General features: G+C 50.3%; 1 protein-coding gene across 3 annotated transcripts in view; it reads right to left on the bottom strand.

Moving 5' to 3' along the window:
• ADAM12 (ADAM metallopeptidase domain 12) overlaps positions 1–18,588 on the bottom strand; it is a 350,864-nt gene that overhangs the window by 38,970 nt on the left and 293,306 nt on the right. For all 3 annotated transcript variants that reach the window (XR_006299872.1, XM_043597829.1, XM_043597828.1), the window contains exons 14-16: positions 17,636–17,831; positions 2,416–2,524; positions 2,111–2,309 (exon numbers count right to left, since the gene is read on the bottom strand). Coding sequence is in view for 2 of the 3 variants with exons in the window: in XM_043597829.1 (XP_043453764.1) it covers positions 2,111–2,309; positions 2,416–2,524; positions 17,636–17,831 (504 nt within the window). In the remaining variant the exon portion in view is untranslated. The remainder of the gene's footprint in view (positions 1–2,110; positions 2,310–2,415; positions 2,525–17,635; positions 17,832–18,588) is intronic.

The raw sequence follows: 18,588 nt of genomic DNA on the forward strand, positions 1-18,588 counted from the left end.
TTATGAGATTACGATAACTGATTTTCTCAGGGTTTTTGCTTAGGGCTTGCAGTGAGACGTGTGAATTACAGCGTCCGTCGCCTCCCCTCCCCCTCAATGGCCCCTTCCGTTGGAAGATACAGGACGGGAGAAATGCACCAGCCCTTAACCTAGGGCCTGTGCAGACTCAGAGACTCCAAGAAATCCAAGGTCCAAGGACCTTTTGAAGGCGATATCGAAATATGGGAACTTTTCCAAATTACTGACTGACAGGTACTATCATCGATGACATAAACCATCAACAGAAATGCTCAGCAGAGGAAAACAGGCAGTTCCCTTGTGTTTATTAAACTTTGCAGAGGCAGTAATTTGCTGAATGACACTGGGTTGGTTGCAAGAGTTTAGTCTCATTTTAAAGGTGCATAATATACACCAGACTCAAAGGAGCAGGCCCTTTATCTCCCATAAGATGTTACAAATTGGTGGAGTCAGAGGAAGAGAAGTCTAAGTTTTAGATTCCAGAAGCATATTTAATCAAGCACAGCCTTCCTATGGGAAGTTCACCATCTGACCCCAACAGCTTGTGGAAGGCACTCAAGCGACACCCTTTGACAAAAGTGCCAGCTTTAAGCAGCTCCAAAGGCTGGTGGGAAACCTGGCCAAGGGAACGGTCACATTCCAGCCGAGACAAGAAATCGTCTGAGGTTACAAAGGACACAGCAGGACCCTGGTCAAAATCTCCTCCCAACCCATGAGCAAAGGCAAGCGTGGCTTTCAAAGAACCCGTGTTCTGCAGAAATAAAGAGCAAAACACATTTATTCTTGTACATGGAGAAAAACACTCATTGAGGAATTGAGTCCTTGGAATTCCAGGGTTCAGATGCACCTGGCTTGGGCTGTTCAGGCTACAGTTTCAAAAATCAACTTGATCCTATCCAGGGTCAAGGCCAGAATATAAGCTAACGTGTGTGGTTAAGGAGACCCTGGAATGTACGTTGTGTTTCCTGGATCATTCCATTTCCTTAGAGATGAAGCACTTATGGGTCAGAGTAGATGGCGGAAAGGGGGTGAGTATACAGAATTCTTGCCCTAGGGACTCTGCTCAAGGGGCTGAATCCATATCTTTCTATTCTACTATGTGGCCTCTGTGTGAGTTCATTTCATCATCATTTTGAAGATGGGATCCTTTTTATTTCATATTTTTGTTATTTTCATTTTATTATTAAAAAATTTTTTTAATATGAAATTTATTGTCAAATTGGTTTCCATACAACACCCAGTGCTCATCCCAACAGGTGCCCTCCTCAATGCCCATCACCCGCCCTCCCCTCCCTCCCACCCCCCCCCCCCCCACCAACCTTCAGTTTATTCTCAGTTTTTAAGAGTCTCTTATGGTTTGGCTCTCTCCCTAACTTTTTTTTTTTCCTTCCCCTTCCCCATGGTCCCTTAAAAAACTTGTGGGGGTTGATTAATCTCCTTTCCTACCAGGCTGTATTAACTTGCTTTCATTTAGCCTGATGAGAAAGTTTGGTGAGAAAAATCAACATGGCAGCATGTTAAAATCTCAATTTCACTTTTTTTTTTTTCATTTTTGACTTTATTTCTAACCCCCCAGATATCTCAGTCTACCTTCCCCTTGGTCTCTGAAAGAACTCTCTTTGGCTTCAAGCTGATCCTATCTCTTCCCCTCTCCTAGTCTCTCGTTGGGGGTCTCTGAAAATACATGTGACTTCCCGTTCTGTCCAGGTGAGAACAAGCCCTCGCTGTGCCAGAAACCAAACCCACGTTTCCAAAAACAACGTAATACGCTACTGCATTTCCTTCCAAAGTAATTTCCTGGCTGGAAATACTCATGACACCCAGAGTGCAGAAATGACTTCTTCACACCTAAAGGCTGAGAAACCAGGCTTGATTTTCCCAAATCTGCATCTCCATGGTCTGGCCAGGATCCAGGATTTATTAACGTTTCCTTCTGGGTGCACAGAACTGGATGCCAGAGACAAAGTTGCAGGAAGGAGTGTGGATTTAGGAAAACAAACCAACCTCCTAAGTGGGTTCCTGGACAGGACGCTTCTCAACGGGCCCCCCTCCAGACTTATATTTATGATGCAAGAGAGCCCCGGTGTCTTACTTTTCCGTCCGCACACTTTGTGCCTGCAAGCACAAGCCCGGGGTCCGGCATGTCATTGCCCAAGTACACGTGGGTCCCACGGCACAGAATCCGCCCTCCTTCCTGCAGCGGGATATTTGTTTCGATGGAAACGGCATTGGTACCGATGACGGGCCGGCTGGCGCCTCCTTGACACTGGATTTTCCCGCATTTAGCATCTCTGGAAGGGCAAGAACAGAGAGTCCCAAAGAGGGAAAGTTTGGGAGCAGCCCTTGGCGATGGAGGAAGTTCAGAGTGATGGCGTGGTCCGGCCGCAGCTTCCGTACCTCATCTCGCACTTGGCAAAGGAACTCTTGAAGTCTTTGCCACAGTTGCCGTAAGGGTCCCCTGCGGAGTTGACTCTCTCAAAGCAGATCCCAGGGGCCGGTTTAGCACCTGAAACAGAAGCAAAGAAGCAGAAGATGTTATTTCTAGAAACGTCTCTTTTATTTTTTGATTTTTACAAATTTATTTATTTTCAGAGAAACAGAGACAGCGTGAGTGGGGGAGGGGCAGAGAGAGACGGGGTCGGGGGAGAGAGAATCCCAAGCAGGCTCCCCGCTGTCAGCACAGAGCCTGACGCGGGGCTCAAACCCGCGAAACTGCGAGAACATGACCCGAGCCAAAACCGAGAGTCGGATGCTTACCTGACTGAGCCACCCAGGCGCCCCTAAACATGTCTCTTTCTTTAACCTGTAGCTGATTCCTTTTCACCAGCCAAGAGCAGACGTGATTAGCATCTCATTAAAACCCAACAAAACAAAGCAAAGAAACAACAGACCCTCGCAATAGCTGCGATCAACACTGGGTTCAGACGTGGACCTCCACAGGAAGCTACCGGAGGAAACTCCCATTTTCCCGTTCTCTGTTTTTCAAAAACCGTGTGGAGCGGCCTCTCCAAACTCCCTTTGAAAGGCATTATCCCGAACTGGACACACTTCTCTGTCATGGAACAAGGCAAGGTCTCTGGCTCAACAGTATCACGTTCCTGTTTTTTTTGTTGTTGTTTTTTTTTTAAAGTTTCTTCATTTTGAGAGAGAGGGGATGTGGGGGAGGGGCAGGAGTGGGGGGGGGGTTGAGAGAGAGAGAGAGAGAGAGAGAGAGAGAGAGAGAGAGGAGAATCCCAAGCAGGCTCCATGCTGTTGGCGCAGAGCTGGACGTGGGGCTCAATCTCCCGAACGGTGAGATCATGACCTGAGCTGAAATCGAGTTGGACTTTTGACCGGCTGAGCCACCACATCACGTTGTTGTTCTTACAGCACCCACCCCAGTGGCCCCCTTCCACCCACAGTGTGGTTGCGCCACTGACATACCCAGCCTCTGCCCGCTACGCACCTTCTTCCTTCTTCCTCTTTTTCATCTACTTACTGGAGGTCGGGGGATGGTAAGGATGAGTCTCGGCGTTGAGCCCATACTTTGCACTTAAATGAATCCTATTCTGATGGCGCTTTGATCAAAATACCTGGATCTAATTAATCAAAGCAGCTGGGAAAAACCGTCGTCTAAAATATCAACAACTCAACGGTTGTCTGCATATATGCAGTGGGCCCTATCTACTTACTACTTGGCTGTCTGGCTTTGTCTCTCCTTCATTCTTCCCTCCCATCCATCCTACCCGCCTACCAACCCAGCCGTCCGTCCGTCCGTCCAACCGTCCGTCCACCCACCCACCCATCCACCCATCTCCCGTCATGTGGCAGACTTCAATCGTACAGATTTATCCGGTACTTACTATCTGCCAGGCACTGGGGGTACAGTGTTGGCCCCATGAGGACAAGACTTCTGCTTGCTTTCAAATTGCAAGAAGAAAGAAAAGCAAACAAATGAATGCGCCTGAAGTCCAGGGGAGGGCAACGTGATGAAGGAAACGGGAGAGTGAGAGGGGCCAGGGGGCTGTTGTTCTAAGCAGACTGGTCCCTCCTCTGAGAGGGGGAACCAGGAGCCGAACTCCGTAACTCAATCCTACCAGGGATCCTAAGACGGAGGTCTCATTTTCCCATTTTATGGACAAGAAAACCAGGACTGAAGAGGTTACATATGTTGCCTAAAGCCAGACGGTGGGGCCGTCTGAGGGCAGGGCTCAGCCTGCCCCCTCCGGTGCTCTCAGGTGTATCGAGGCCTCACAGGCACTGGGCCCTGCGTGGGCCTTGAGGACACAGGGCAGAAGAAGACCCCCTCTCCCCCACACTGCTGAGGGGAGCGACAGGCAGGTGCACACGGGTAACAGGGCAAGAGCCATGATACGCACTCACGTGCAGCCCAGGTGATCCCAGACGTAGGTGGATAAGGGGTTCAGTGCTACTGCCGTGTATGGAGAGGGCGATCAAATGAGGTTATGATACGATGGCTTTGTTCTTCTCTCCCTGCCTCAGAACACCAGGATACAGGAGACCAGCAGTTTGCAGCAGATGCTAAGCCCCTGGAACTGGGTAGGCAGGGTTGATATCACTCTGCCATGATGATGTTTTGATGCTATATAGGTTCTGTCGTTCTTACTATTATTAAGTAACTTATCTCCTAAGAAATGCGGCCACGTTAAAAACAAAAACAAAAACAAAAAACCAAACACTGTTGCAATTTGAATGTGTGAATTGATGAGTTAGTTTTCCTTATAGGGCAAAAAGAGATTTCTACACATATTAAAATTTTTTTTTTAATGTTTATTAGTTTTTGAGAGAGAGAGACAGAGAGAGCGAGACAGAGAACAAGCAGGAGAGGGGCAGACAGAGAGGGAGACAGAGAATTGGTAGCAGGCTCCAGGCTCTGAGCTGTCAGGACAGAGCCCGAGATGGGGCTCGAACTCACGGACCGCGAGCTCATGACCTGAGCCGAAGTCGGCTGCTTAACCGACTGAGCCACCTAGGTGCCCCAAAGATTTCTATATGTATATATGGCTGTATGTGTGTGTGTATAAACAGATCTCTGAGCAGTTTCAGACACATGAGCTTGTAAACAGGGTCACAAGGATGAGGGTTAGCCTGGGGTGTACAGAAGGTTAAGAACAAAAAGGGATGAAGAGAGAGAAAGAGACGGGTGTCCACAATGATTTAAAACAAAGAGGTAAGTTAGATATATGAATACCAAATAAAGTGGGTAAAATAGGACAGGGAATCAAGCAAAGGTATACAAATGGTATTTAAGCAAGTATGAAACATTTTCTAAGAGAGAACCGGATCACTGCTGGGGAATCTGGACCCAGAACACAAAACTGGGTCTTCTAGGGGAGGGTGGGTTTGGGATTTAACGTCCCAAATGCCAATGGGCTGCCTGGCTTAGAAAACCAGGTGTCTGGTCAGCGCAACGACTGTAAAATCACGAGAGGCTATAGAAGCCACCGCACACGTCAGGAGAGCTGCCACTTTCCCAAAGAGAAAATCGCACAGGAAAGGTGATGGCCAATTTGAATGTGCACATTTGGAGCAACGTGGATGATGGGGTCAAGAGTCATAGAACATATTGTCGGTTAACTTGATGAGAAATATTGAAAAGTCACATTTTAATTAAGAGATATTACTTTTTTCTTTTACTCTCCTATATCGCGAAACAATACTCCCAGCTTGTTTACATTTCTCTTTGGCCTTAAGGTCTTTGGTCAACTGATCTTTGACCAAGGTGCCAAGAATACATAACGGGGTAAGGACAGTCTCTTTAATAAATGGCGCTGGGAAAACTGGCCATACACATGCAAAAGAATAAACGGGACCCTTATCTAATAATACCAGACACAAAAATGAACTCAAAACAGAGGAATGACTTCAGTGTAAGACTTGAAACTATAAAAAGGTAAGAAGAAAACATAGAGGAAAACCTTCCTGACGTGGGTCTTGGCAAAGATCTCTTGGGCAGGATGCCAAAAAGCACAGGCAACAAAAGCAAAAGGAAAGTGGGACCACATCAAACTGAGAGGGTTCTGAATGGTAAAGGAAAAAAAATCAACAAAATGTGAGACGACCTACAGAATGGGAGAAGATATCTGCAACCCATACATCTGACAAAAGGTGAATATATAAAACACATAGGGAACTTCTACAACTCAGTAGCAAAAAAATCCCAAATGACCAGATTAAAAGATGGGCAAAGGAACTGAATAGACATTTCTTCAAAGAAGACGTGCAAATAGCCAACAGTTACAGGAAAAGACACTCAACATCACTGACTATCAGGAAAATACAAGGCAAAACCACAATGAGCTATCACCTCGCACCAGTTAGGATGGCTGTTACTAAAAACATGAAAGATAACAAGTGTTGACAAGGATGCTGAGAAAAGGGAACCTTCATACCCTTATACCCTACGTCGTAGGAATGTAAACAGACAGAGCCTTTGCAGAAGACAGTGTGCAAATTCCGCAAACAACTAAAAATAGAACTACCATATCGCCAGTAGTCCTGCTCCTAGGTATACATCCAGAGGAGTCGAAATCAGGATCTTGAAGAACTATCTAAACTCCCATGTTCACTGCAACATTATTCACAATGGCCAAGACATGGAACCAACCTGTGTCCACTGATGGATGAATGGATAAAGAAAATGTGGTATATGCATACAACTGAAGATTACTCAGCCTTAAAAAATAAGGAAATCCTGCCCTTTGAGACAGCCTGGATAAACCTGGAGGACATAATGCTAAGTGAAAGAAGTCAGACACAGAAAGACCAACACGGCGTGATCTCACTTACAGGTGGAATCTAAAAAGTCAAACTGACAGAAGCAGACAGTAGAATGGTGGTTGCCAGGGGCAGGGGGGAGGTGTGGGGAGACGTGAGGAGGTATTAGTCGAAGAGTACAAAGTTTTCGTTGTGAAAAATTAGTCCTAGAAATCTACTATACAGCAGAGTCTCTAGTTAATATAAAATTTTGCCAAGAGGGTAGATCCTAATGCTAAGTGTTCGTTCTCTCTCTCATACACACGCACGCACGCACACACACACACACACACACACGCACACACACGAAGAGAGGTATGACCTTTTAGAGGCGATGAATGTGTTTATGGCATCAATTGTGGTGACGGATGTACACTCATCTCCAAGCTCGTCAAGTTGTACACATTAAATACCTACAGCTTCGTGTATGTCAACCACACCTCAATAAAGTGATTACAAAAAGTCTGTTTTCTGCAGCCCATCCTCTGTATTTCTAGCTCATGTTGATGCTGACCTTTTTACTCTGTTGTGATGTTGTCACTGGAAATCTTATTCTTAGGTTCAAGTACCCATTCCTCCAACAGTGAGTCTTCTGATTTTACTTTTTTCTATTTGCTCAGAGGGTATATACTCAGGATCTCCAGAAGCTGATCATTTATCCTGTTGCTTGTCAAAGTGATCTTTTCAAGGATCCTTTACCAGAACAACAACAACAACAACAACAAGAAAAGGTGGAGCCATGAAGTCACACCCTAGGAACAGTAATTAAACATATGACAAACATCCCGGTCTTTTCATAAACCCAATCTCGTCCATCAGCCTCAACCAGGCTCCTAAACAGCACTGATAGAGGCTCCCGAGTCCCGATGTACCTTTCCGACAGGACTGAGAGTCAAAAGACATGATTGAGAGATGAATAGATCAGTAGTCAACCAAGCTTTCTGACGGATAATTTCTGGGGGGGAAACCATGCTTTATATCTGGGCATGTATGGGATCCAAGAAAAACAGTGACCGTTTATCGAATTTCAATTGCTTTTGGAAGGCTGCCTGCCTTCTCTGGTCTCTCTAAGCAGCCATGCTGCAGAGTTGGAAGGGCAAGAGACTTGGGCCTGAGAATAATGTAGGCTTATCTGGTGTCAACCCTACATACCAAGAGACCCGGTAATATGGGGACAAGTACATCACCTGACTCAGAGGTGCTGTGAGACTCAGTGAGGCCCCAACACACGGCAGGCTCTCAGTCAAACTGAATTATAATAAGGACAGCCATCAATCACGGGGAAGGGGAAGTCTGGCTCCTGGACATTAAGAGTGGGAGAATGTGTGAGGGAGAAAGAAAGAGAGCTCCTTGTGCCTGGCCAGGTTTGCAACACTTATTTACTTGCAATAGTTCATGGTTCTAACAATAGGGACTTGACGTCTGTCTCCTTCACCGAGGATTGTCCCCAGTGCCTCGCACATCAGAGGAAACCAATGAAGTGTTGAATGATGGGATAAGTAATTTCTGAACCTACCTTGGGACATGAGGGGGAAGAGAATCTCTGAATCTGAAACTCTGGGAAGTTTTGTACATACTCTGTATATTAAATAACAACTCTAGTCGCAGCTCAAGGACTTCAACTTCCCTACACCTCTCCCCTCCTGACTCATTTCAGGGAGTGAAGCTCCCCATGGCTCCAAATCCTGTGGTCGTTCTGGGCACCCTCCCAACCTGCGCTGGGTGAGCCCCTAGAGCGTCACCTCACCACACAGGCACTAAGCACCACCTTGAAAGAGGTAGTAGGAGATCTCAAGTACAGACATTTGGGTCTGAGTCATTTTTATACTCTGGGAACCAAGGTCATCTTCCCTGTAATTCCTTTCCTCGCCCTTAAACAAACCAGCACACACATCTTAAATGAATGAACATATTTTAGATCACCAACATACCATCGGTTGAGTACCCCCACTATTGGGTATTGTGCTGGGTCCGGCACGCAGGATCTTTAATCCTTACAGCCACCCCTGTAAGGTCTACGTACCCCGTTTCACTGATTTAAACACCAAGGCTCAGTGTTCTGGCAACTCGCTGAAGATGATAATGTTGGGGAAGTGGCAAAGCTGGACTTGACTCATGGATCCAATGCCGAAGCCCACGGTCCTTCTATTCAGCTGCAATCTCCCTCTTAGAAACCACCTAACTGGCAACACACTCCTCTCCCTGCGGTTCCTTTCTCTCCAGAACCACCAGATGACTCCTATAATCTGTCCATCCTCAGGCTTGGCTGCATCTCCACCAAATCTTTTTCAGGGAATAACTTGACAGGCTGGGACACTGGCCACCTGTGCTTATTCTCAGGTAATGGTAATGAACGGAGTTGGGTGACATGCCCTTGAGTCTGAGCACACCAGTTGGGGCGGGGGTCTTCCTCCAAGAAGGGGGCAGTGGAGAGAGAGTCAGTAAACATTTTTATGTCTCTTTGCTGAATCTCTACTGACTCAGGAAAAGAAATGAAAATCCCTGACTGTGATAACTTGAAAACTGCTGCAGGCAGAAGTCAGTCCATAAAGAAGCAAAGCTGGGTAGGACTTGCTCTACTCTGGTATTAATCTGCCCAGTGGCTTGAAAAATGCAGCTTTCTAAAAGTTAACTTTCTGGTTTTCCCAGGAAACCAATAACGGTCTAGATCTAAGACTTACTCATTTCGGTGCTCACCCAGAACTTGAGGGAGCAAGAAATGCCATGTCACACTTTACCACTGGTGTATCATCACTGGGACATGTCAGTGACATGGCTTGCTACAATGTGGCAAAGAAAACTCGCATGTGGAAGAAAATTAGGTCATGCTTTCATCAGCTACGTGAACTTGGGGATGGGATGGATCTCTCTCTGTGACATCAAAGACCAGAACCCATACTCAATCCCTTGTCACGTGGCCTCTTCATCTGTTTGTCTAGAGAATCAATAGAAAGCACATGATCATGTGTACTTCTTGGTCAACCTCCACGGATAAGATCTTTGGCATTCTCCATCCTCAAGCACTTAGGGGCTGACAGCTTTCGTCAATGCTCAGAAATGGCTGTTTTAATTTGGGTGGGGACATGGTGCCTGGAGGATGGGGCAGAGCCCTGCTTCCAGTGCTTGTTCTTGGGGCGCCTGGGTGGCTCAGTCAGTTAAGGGTCTGACTCTTGATTCCCGCTCAGGTCACGATCTCACGGTTGGTGGGTTCGAGCTCTGTATCGGGCTTTGTGCGACAGCGTGGAGCCTGCTTGGGATTCTCTCTCTGCCCCTCCCCTGCTTGCTCTCTCTCTATCTCTCTCTCAAAATAAAGCAATAAAACAAACTTAAAAAAACAAAAACAAAAAAACAAAAACAACGCTTGTTCTCATCCAGTTGGGCTGGTCTTTCCTGCCCTGGGGTCTCTACCGTTGGGATGAGAAATCGTGGCACGAGAAACACGGAGGTTTAAAGGCCAAGAGGTTTAAAATGACCGAAACTTATTTCAGAAGTACAAAAGCAGTTGGGACTGGATTCAGATCATAACATGCCCGGCCGCCGCCCCACCTGCCATTTCAGGCTGTAGGCGGGGCCGCGCGGGGCCCCGCAAGCTTCCGGCTGGAGGCGGGGCACTGCTCGGCACCGCCCCTTCCAGCACAGCCCGCTGCACTGGGGCCAAACCCCTCCTGGGGAGGAATGTCTGCAGCGTGGGAGAGCCTGTGCCCACAGCACAGGAGGAGACTCCAGTCCGGCCACAGTGCTCCGTCCCACAGGTCGGAAGATTGGGTCAATGATGGATGATGGACCAAAGCCAAGTAAATCAGCGTTTTCCTTGGAACCTGGCCGCTGGAGCCCGTTGCAGAAGGGTCCCGGGCTGCTGTGTTCCTCCGCATTGCTGACTGTGTCCTTCCAGGCCTTCTCCCACCACCACCTTCCCGTGAGGCTGGACCCGGCCCTCCTTCTCTCAACCGTGCTGTGGGGGCTGTCCCCTCCTTGCATTCACCGCGCTTGCTCTTTTGCCTCCTGTGATGTCCCAAGGCTCCTTCCTCCCACTGTAAAAACCCAGCAGACAGGGACAGTGCCTCAGGCCCGCACAGAGCAGGTGCGTGCCAAGAAGAAGTGCAAAGCCACAGGGAAAGCAATCTGGGGAAGGCACATCATGTCTCAACTGCCTTCCCCAGAGGAAGTCAATTACGATTTCTGCCGAACAAGGCATCTCGGGTAAACGGATGCGGCCTCCTGGCTTATCTTTTCTGTGACTCTGGATTTTCACTTACTCATGTACATCAAAGGAAGTATTACTGTGCGGTCGGACGGGGAAAGAAGATCTAAGGTCATCAAAAGACAGACATCTTACAAATACAGGCGAAGTAAGAAAGCTTATCGGCGGGAAAACCGGAAAGGGGGCTCGGGGCTGACCTTGGGAACAGATACAGCTCTTGCATTAAAAGAAAACATTAAAAGCAGCAGAGTGGAAGACCCAAACCCCAGAGGCAACATCCCGCGCGCCCTGGCTGTGTGCAGACCCAGCAGAGACCAGTTCCGACAGCGGACCAGGTCTCAGCCAAGTGACTCTCGTGGCTTTTGTGTGCGAGTGGCCGTCCGGCATTTCTCTCAGAGCCACAATGGTCAGTAATTTCAAAAGTGCAAATGACTTCTACCCACTGGTAAGAGGTTATAAAGGCACAGGTTTGGGTTCAAAGTTGCCACGCTTAAAAACATCTGTCTTCCCGTTTTCACGAAGAGACTTCACGTCTGTCTCTTGAGAAGCAAAATGACAACTGTTTTCTCATCGCCACTCTATCACATCCATCTACAGCCTTTGAATTCTTAATAATGGAACACTTAGAGGTTCTGCCATTATCAAGAGATAAAATTTAGCCTTTCAGAGGGAATTCTGACATCATGCTGTAGTTTACAATGACACAGAAAGTGATGGGTTTTAATTACCAGTCTTATCTTCAGAGTGATAAAACTTATATTTGTGATTGTAGTTTGGAAGTTTGAATGTCATTATGCCTGTTGAAAGGGAGATGATGACATCTCGCATTAAGCCCACAATTTACTTGATCTAATCTCTTCCTTAAAATGACTTTATTATGCAAATGATCTTCTGCCATTTGGGCGGATGGGCTCCTCCCTCCCTGTCACTAACTGTCCCAGCCCCCTGCTGCTCACTGCTCCACCCACAGACAAAGGCACTCTTATGAGCAACTGAAGGTCCTGTTGGTCTCCTCGTATTTCTCCCCCTCTCTTCTCCAAATTGACCTTTGCGTTCAATGGAAAATGGAGCCCAAACGAACAAATCTTATCATTGCTTTCTCACGCAGCGGGACAGAAGGGAGACCTTCCCGACTCTTGGACGCCAGGACTCTTGGCAAGAGCGTCTCTCGCTTCCCGTTGCTCGTCACCAGAGTGGTAGACGATTAGCAAATGTTCCGCTCCAGGTGTATCATCATAATGCAAACTCATTTAAACCAGCCTTGCAGATAAACACTGAATATTTACCAGCCCATAAAAATTGTCTGGCCAGCTCACACTGCATAAATCAAGCGACGCTATTTTCTGGTGAGTGATAAAATAGATAAAACTAACGTATTTCAGGACTCCCCGATGCAAATTGTTTGTGGCTCTCGACGTGCAGTTATCTGTAAGATTAATTTCCAAGTCACGCTTTCAGTCACCATGGTTCAGATAAACAACACTGGCAAAAGTGAATTTTCGGCCCGAAGAAAAATATCCGGCTTATTTCAGAAGGAATAAAGGTCATCTCACATTGACAGAAAATCTTTGTGGCTATTAAGACCAAACTGGACTAAGTGAGCTAAATACAAGTTACAGTTTGAACTGCAGATAACATTTCTGTGTTTGACACCAACATATAAAGTCTTGAGATGTAACATTTGTGGAAGAAAAATTGGGGACAGGGAAGAATTTAAGCTCCTCGCCAACGAGAACATTACCGACATTAATTAGGAAAGGAGACAAATGAACAAAGACCCCAAAAGGTATTCTAGAAGTATCTTACATTGGGGGCACCTGGGTGGCTCAGTCCACTAAGCATCTGACCTCGGCTCAGGTCATGACCTCACAGTGGGGGAGCTCGAGCCCCGCATTGAGGCCCACATCGGGCTCTGCCATGACTGTTCAGATGCTGCCTGGGGTTCTCTCTCTCTGCCCCCCTCTCTCTCTCTGCCCCTCCCCCATCTTGCACTCTGTCTCTCTCAAAATAAATAAATAAACCTAAAAAAAAAACAGAAGAAGAAAAGTATCTTACTTTGCTAGTTGGGGTTTGGAGGCATATGTTTTGAATTTTCTATCATTCTATTTGTAGAAAGATTTGGAAGCAGGATGAATTTATTGAAATATGATGCTGCTTTGAGAAATGTCCATTTCAAAAGGGAATAGTTAGCTGGAAGGAAGGACTTTCTCCGGTCAGCGTTTGGGTAGCCAGGTCTGGAGAGTAATGGACTTCCTGAGCGTAAATGGACACTTCCGGATGGCTCCACAGTTCAGTTGGGTCACTGGGGTATGCGTGGCACAGGCCAGGAGTAGACGCTCAATGAATCCTGGAGCTCTGGGCTACTGGGGCTCGTGGGGAGCCTAAAATGACCCTAATGCAAATATGCTTCAGCTCCCCAAGCATTTGCTAATCATGGTGAAACGAACTATGGCAAATGTGTCCTTGACAGTAAGTTTTACTTTTCTGAATGGTGAAAAGCTGATTCAAACCAACCACTGTTAACACGGCATTAGAATGTTCCCAGCCTGGTCCCTCTAGTTGGCCAGGGGCCTGGCTGAGGAAGTCACCCCCGCCCCGGGATTGTGACGGTCACATCCTGACTCCACTCTGGGTCCAGGAGATAGTGCAGAGGGACTGTGGGAAGTACGTCACTCTGGCAGACTCGGGCTCTTGAGTCAGCATCTTAGACTAGCAGGACATTGATGAATATTTAATAAATGAGAGAACGGGGTGAGAAATGAGGATCTCTGCTCTCCAGGTCACAGACCAAGCTCTGGACAAGCAGGACTGCCTGAAGTTCCCTGGGATGGCCCCTTTGCACCTTGACCGCTGCTATTTCGTATGCAGGAAATACCCTTCCCCTCCCACTCCTGCCAAACGACTTCTCCAAGGCAACCTCATCTAGGACGCCTTCCTGGCTGGCTCCATACCACACTCCGGGTTGAGCCCTCTCTTGACCATGCCTCACCACATCACGGCACTCAGAGAATCTTGCTCACTAGTCCGTGAGCGTCCTGTGAGCTCCATCCCATCTCATTTGCAGAGTTCGGACTTACTAGGAGCCACACATCTAGCATGCTACTGCATGGGACACCTTACATACGATGGGTAACAGGCTGGGTTAGAGGACGACGACATACCCACAGGGTAGGCATCTGACAAGCCCCATGTTACGGATGAGGCACAAAGGTTGAGTAGACCTGTCAAAGGTCACCTGGCTAGTAAGGGGTCTGTTTAGCACCTGTGGCAGGCAGAAAAAGGGCCCCCCAAAGGGGCCCACATTCTAATCCTCGGAACTCGTGAATATGTGACCTTACGTGGCAAAGGGACTGTGAAGATGTGATTAAGGATTTGGGGGGGTGGGGAGTCTCTTGAATGGTCTGAATAGGTGCAACGTAATCACGGGGCCCTTAAAAGAGGGAGGCAGGAGGGTCAGACTCGGAGAAGATGTGAGCGAGGAAGGAGAAGCCAGAGAGAGACAGAGCCTGGAAGATACGTGCGTGCTGCCGCCCTCGGAGATGAAGGAGGGGCCACGGGCCAAGGAACGCGGGGGCCTCAGGAAGCTGGCGGAGGCGCAGGGATACGCTCTCCCCTACGGCCTGCAAAAGTAACGTCCCCCTGCCAACGTCTCAGTTTTAGGGTTTCCAACTCACAGGGCCAGAAGACGACAAATCTGTGTTGTCGTAAGCCGCTAAATTTGTGGTCATTTGTTACAGCAGCCGCAGGAAACTCATACAGCGCCCTTGAACTAGACCACAAGACAGCTGCACTGCCAGGGAAGGGAAGGAACCGGCTGCGTTTACCCAGGAGGCGGCCAGAGGCCCTTCTGAGAAGGTCCCCGGTGTGGAGGGCCCCCGCTGGCACTGGCGCGCTCGTCCTCCGCCCTCCTGAGGAAGTTGGTGCAGCGACCTGAAGTCCTGAGAAGGAGTTGGCTGGAGTGCACTGAACCCCTAAAGCCCTGAGCCTGAGGCGGGTCCCCAAGCTTGTCATTTCCAGGAACGCTGAGCCTCCCTGATGCCAGGAAGGCTCGGTCCACGTGCACTGACCCTCTCACGGTGATCGCGCCACCGCCCCGGCACAGGCGTCCTCAGCCCTCAGGGGGGCGGCAGGGGAGAGGGGAGGCGAGCGAGGAGCTCCGGGGGAGCGGCCCTCTTCAGGAGCTGGTGTGGGTCCCCGGGGCCACCAGGCTGCCAGCCTCACCGTCAGCCACGAGGATGCTGAGAATCCACAGGAGGGAACTTCCTATTGCTCTCACTTTTGAAAAGCTCAGTCTGTGAGTCAGGCTGTCGGTTTGCCTGCCTGTCTGGCGCTCGCTCTCTCTCTCTCTCTCTCTCTGGTCAGGCAGCTTGAGAAGGCCTGATCCGATGAGATAAATACCCGCCTCGGTCACCAGGAATCTAAGGCGCGCAGCCAGCTGAGTCACACGGTGGCGATGGCTCACAGAGAGCCGCGGAGTTCAAGCTGACCTCACTTTGGAAATGGGGCCAGACGCTGCAATACAGCGGGACATCGGAGAGCACATTGGCCTCCGAAGGCTCCAAGTGCTGTGTGTGCTCTGGCCACAGAAGGCCGTTTTGGAAGGGAGCGTCATGACTCCCCCTGTAACTCGAGAAGCGGGGAGACTGCTGAGTCCGGAGAAAGGCTGGGGAGGAGCGGCCACCAGGGATGCTTCAGGCCACGAGGATGTGGCCTGCAGTGGTAGCCGCTGTCCCAAAGTGACCTCGCTTGACTGAAAGGTGTTTGAAGTCACTGACCCGCTCAGAGCCCAGCCGGGCATCTGACGCATGTATTGTTTTTTTTTTTTTTAATTTTTTTTAAACGTTTATTTATTTTTGAGACAGAGAGAGACAGAGCATGAACAGGGGAGGATCAGAGAGAGGGAGACACAGAATCTGAAACAGGCTCCAGGCTCTGAGCCATCAGCCCAGAGCTCCACGCGGGGTTCGAACTCACGGACCGCAAGATCGTGACCTGAGCCGAAGTCGGCAGCTTAACCGACTGAGCCACCCGGGCGCCCCTGACACATGTATTTTGAGGGCCTCCCGCTTTGTGCCCGAGTGGACCCGCAGAGCCTGAGGAGCCCTGGGAGAGCTCCTCCCAGACACGGCGAACGGGCTGCACCAGCCCCCGGCTGCACCATGCCGCTCCTTCTTGCCCCTCAGGGCCGTCCAAGTACAGAGGGCCATCTTCGGCTGGTGGGGCCGCGGGCTTGACGACGGGACCCAACCCTCAGAAACACCGGTCCTTGCTCTCCCTGCCTGGCCACTGCTTTCACACCCCGCTGAACACCCGAGCTTTGATGACCGGTCACCATTTTCTGTCCTCGTTTACTGCCCTCATCACCCCTGAAACCGAAACCTCACACGTCAAAGTCTGACGAAGACCCAATATCGGATTTCCCTTCCTCTAGACCTTGCCTGGCTCTCTGCCTGGCTGACCACGGTGGCCGTGCCACAGCTGGTGTCCCCGGCCAGCACTGAGGTCACCTCCGCAGGCGGCGGGGAGGAGGGAGAAGGACAAGACGGGGCGGGGGCCGCACTCTTGGAAAGCGCTCTCTGGGGGACTGGATTCGCTGCTGGAATCCCGGAGGGGGGGGGCAGAGGCAGCAAACGCTGGGGTGAGGAGTCCTCAGGGTCCCGGCTGCCCCACGGGGGCCCTGGACCCCCGGCCCCAGAAGATGGGCCAACAGAGAGCCACGTCCAGGGGCCCGAGTCTTCCTCCTGTGGCGTCCCAGCATCCACTCCACTGCGGAGCTTCCGTGGAAGTTTTGTTCTAGGCCTGGCTCTTGGGCACAGCCGCACAGCGTGCATTACGTATGGCTCTTGGGTCCGTGGGCCTGGGCGCCAATCCCAGCCTTACACCATCAGGAAGCTGCCTTCCGGTCTCTGAATTTGAGCTGCACCTTCTCTGAACCGTAGTCATTTCCCCTACCTCTCTCCTGTTGGAGGGCTGGAAGGGATGAGTCATACGGAGCGTCTGGCCCAGCATCCTGCACACAGGAAGCACGGAGTGGACAGCCCCTAACTGCCCCAGCAGCTGCTTCCTGGCCACCTGCCCGTCTGGGTGCCTTTTCGGGAACGCACACGTCCACCACTCTGCTTTTAGAACCCGGATGCCTCGCGAGGCCCTCCAACACCTGTCTGCACGTTCTTCCTCTGCACCCTGGGGTCCCGGCCTCCTGCCCCGGCAGCCCTTTCCACATGCCAGCTCGCTGCTCCCTGCGTCAGGAGTGACCCCTCCTTGTCCTTCCTGGTCACAGGCTCCTCACGCGGCGAGTCTGCCAGGACTTTCTCTTGCCCGAGCACCAAGAAGCACTTACGTGATCAGAGTGGGTAGGAAGTTCTATCTGTCTGCCCAACGACTGTTAAGCCATCTGAGGGCAGGGGTCACGGCTGGTCCTCCCCATCGCTCCACAGGGCGCACAGCAGGTGATCACACATCTGTCAGTGGGCCGCACTCCGGGCAGTGCCCCTTTCTGCACGCCCAGCGCCCGGCACGGCCCCAGGTCTTCCAGGGAGCCAATCGCTCCAGCTGAAGGGAGGGAAGCTTTGCAGACGGCGCGGCGGGAGCGACACTTACAGGAACCGAGCGAGCTCCCCGAGCCCCACGGCCCCGCGCCCACCGGGGGCGGCCACATACCTGGTCCCCAGAGCGTGACGCACTGCTGCTCGTGGGTCTGACAGATGCCGTTGTAGCAGTAGCCGTCGACTCCCTGACACGGGTGCCCGTCGTGCAGGTACACGTTGGCCGGGCACTGGGGGCTGGCCCCCGTGCAGAACTCGGGGAGGTCACAGGAATTGCTGGAGTCCCTGCATGCCGTTCCCGCAGGCTTTAGCTGGAAGGAGAGGCTGTTTATGGCCCGTGCACCGCAGGAAAGGGAAGCGGCTTCCCGGCAGCGCTCCTGGGCCAGAGCCGGGGCCGGGCCATCCTCCCGAAGCCTCACATCAAGGGGCAAGGATCCCAAGGGAAGAGAGAGACACGGAGAGTCGTTAAATACACAGAATCTTGCTCTGGGCTCTGGGGTTTACCTTTCCACTAGGGGGGTGGGCAATCAAGAGCTGCCTCTTTTTTTTTTCATTTTTTAATGTTTATGTATTTTTGAGAGAGCGTGAGCAAGGGTGGGGCAGAGAGGGAGACACAGAATCTGAAGGAGGCTCCAGGCTCTGAGCTGTCAACACAGAGCCCAATGCGGGGCTCGAACTCATGAGCCATGAGATGGTGACCTGTGCTGAAGTCGGACGCTTAACCAACTGAGCCACCCAGGAGCCCCAAGAGCTGCCTGTTTTTAATTTCGTGCGACATTAGGGTGTTCTGATGAGGAGACAGGCTGCTTGGTGGCACCTGTTACCTCAAAGGAGGCATGGGCAGGGAGTACCGGCCGATGGGCTCCTTAATTCTGAAGATCTCTAGTCGCCACGTGTTTTAAGATGAGGTTTGCTCCTACAGTGTTAGCACTTGTGGCCAAGAGGACAAAAATCATTCCGAGGGCTCGGTGACAATTGTATTTCACTTTGCCATCAAATCATGGACTTGGAAACCTGTCTGTAGGACTTCACGGGGCAGAAGTGAAGCAAGAGGGCCATAAAAAATGT

This window comes from Prionailurus bengalensis, chromosome D2 (genome assembly GCF_016509475.1).
Source record: "Prionailurus bengalensis isolate Pbe53 chromosome D2, Fcat_Pben_1.1_paternal_pri, whole genome shotgun sequence".
Classification (NCBI taxonomy): Eukaryota; Metazoa; Chordata; class Mammalia; order Carnivora; family Felidae; genus Prionailurus; species Prionailurus bengalensis.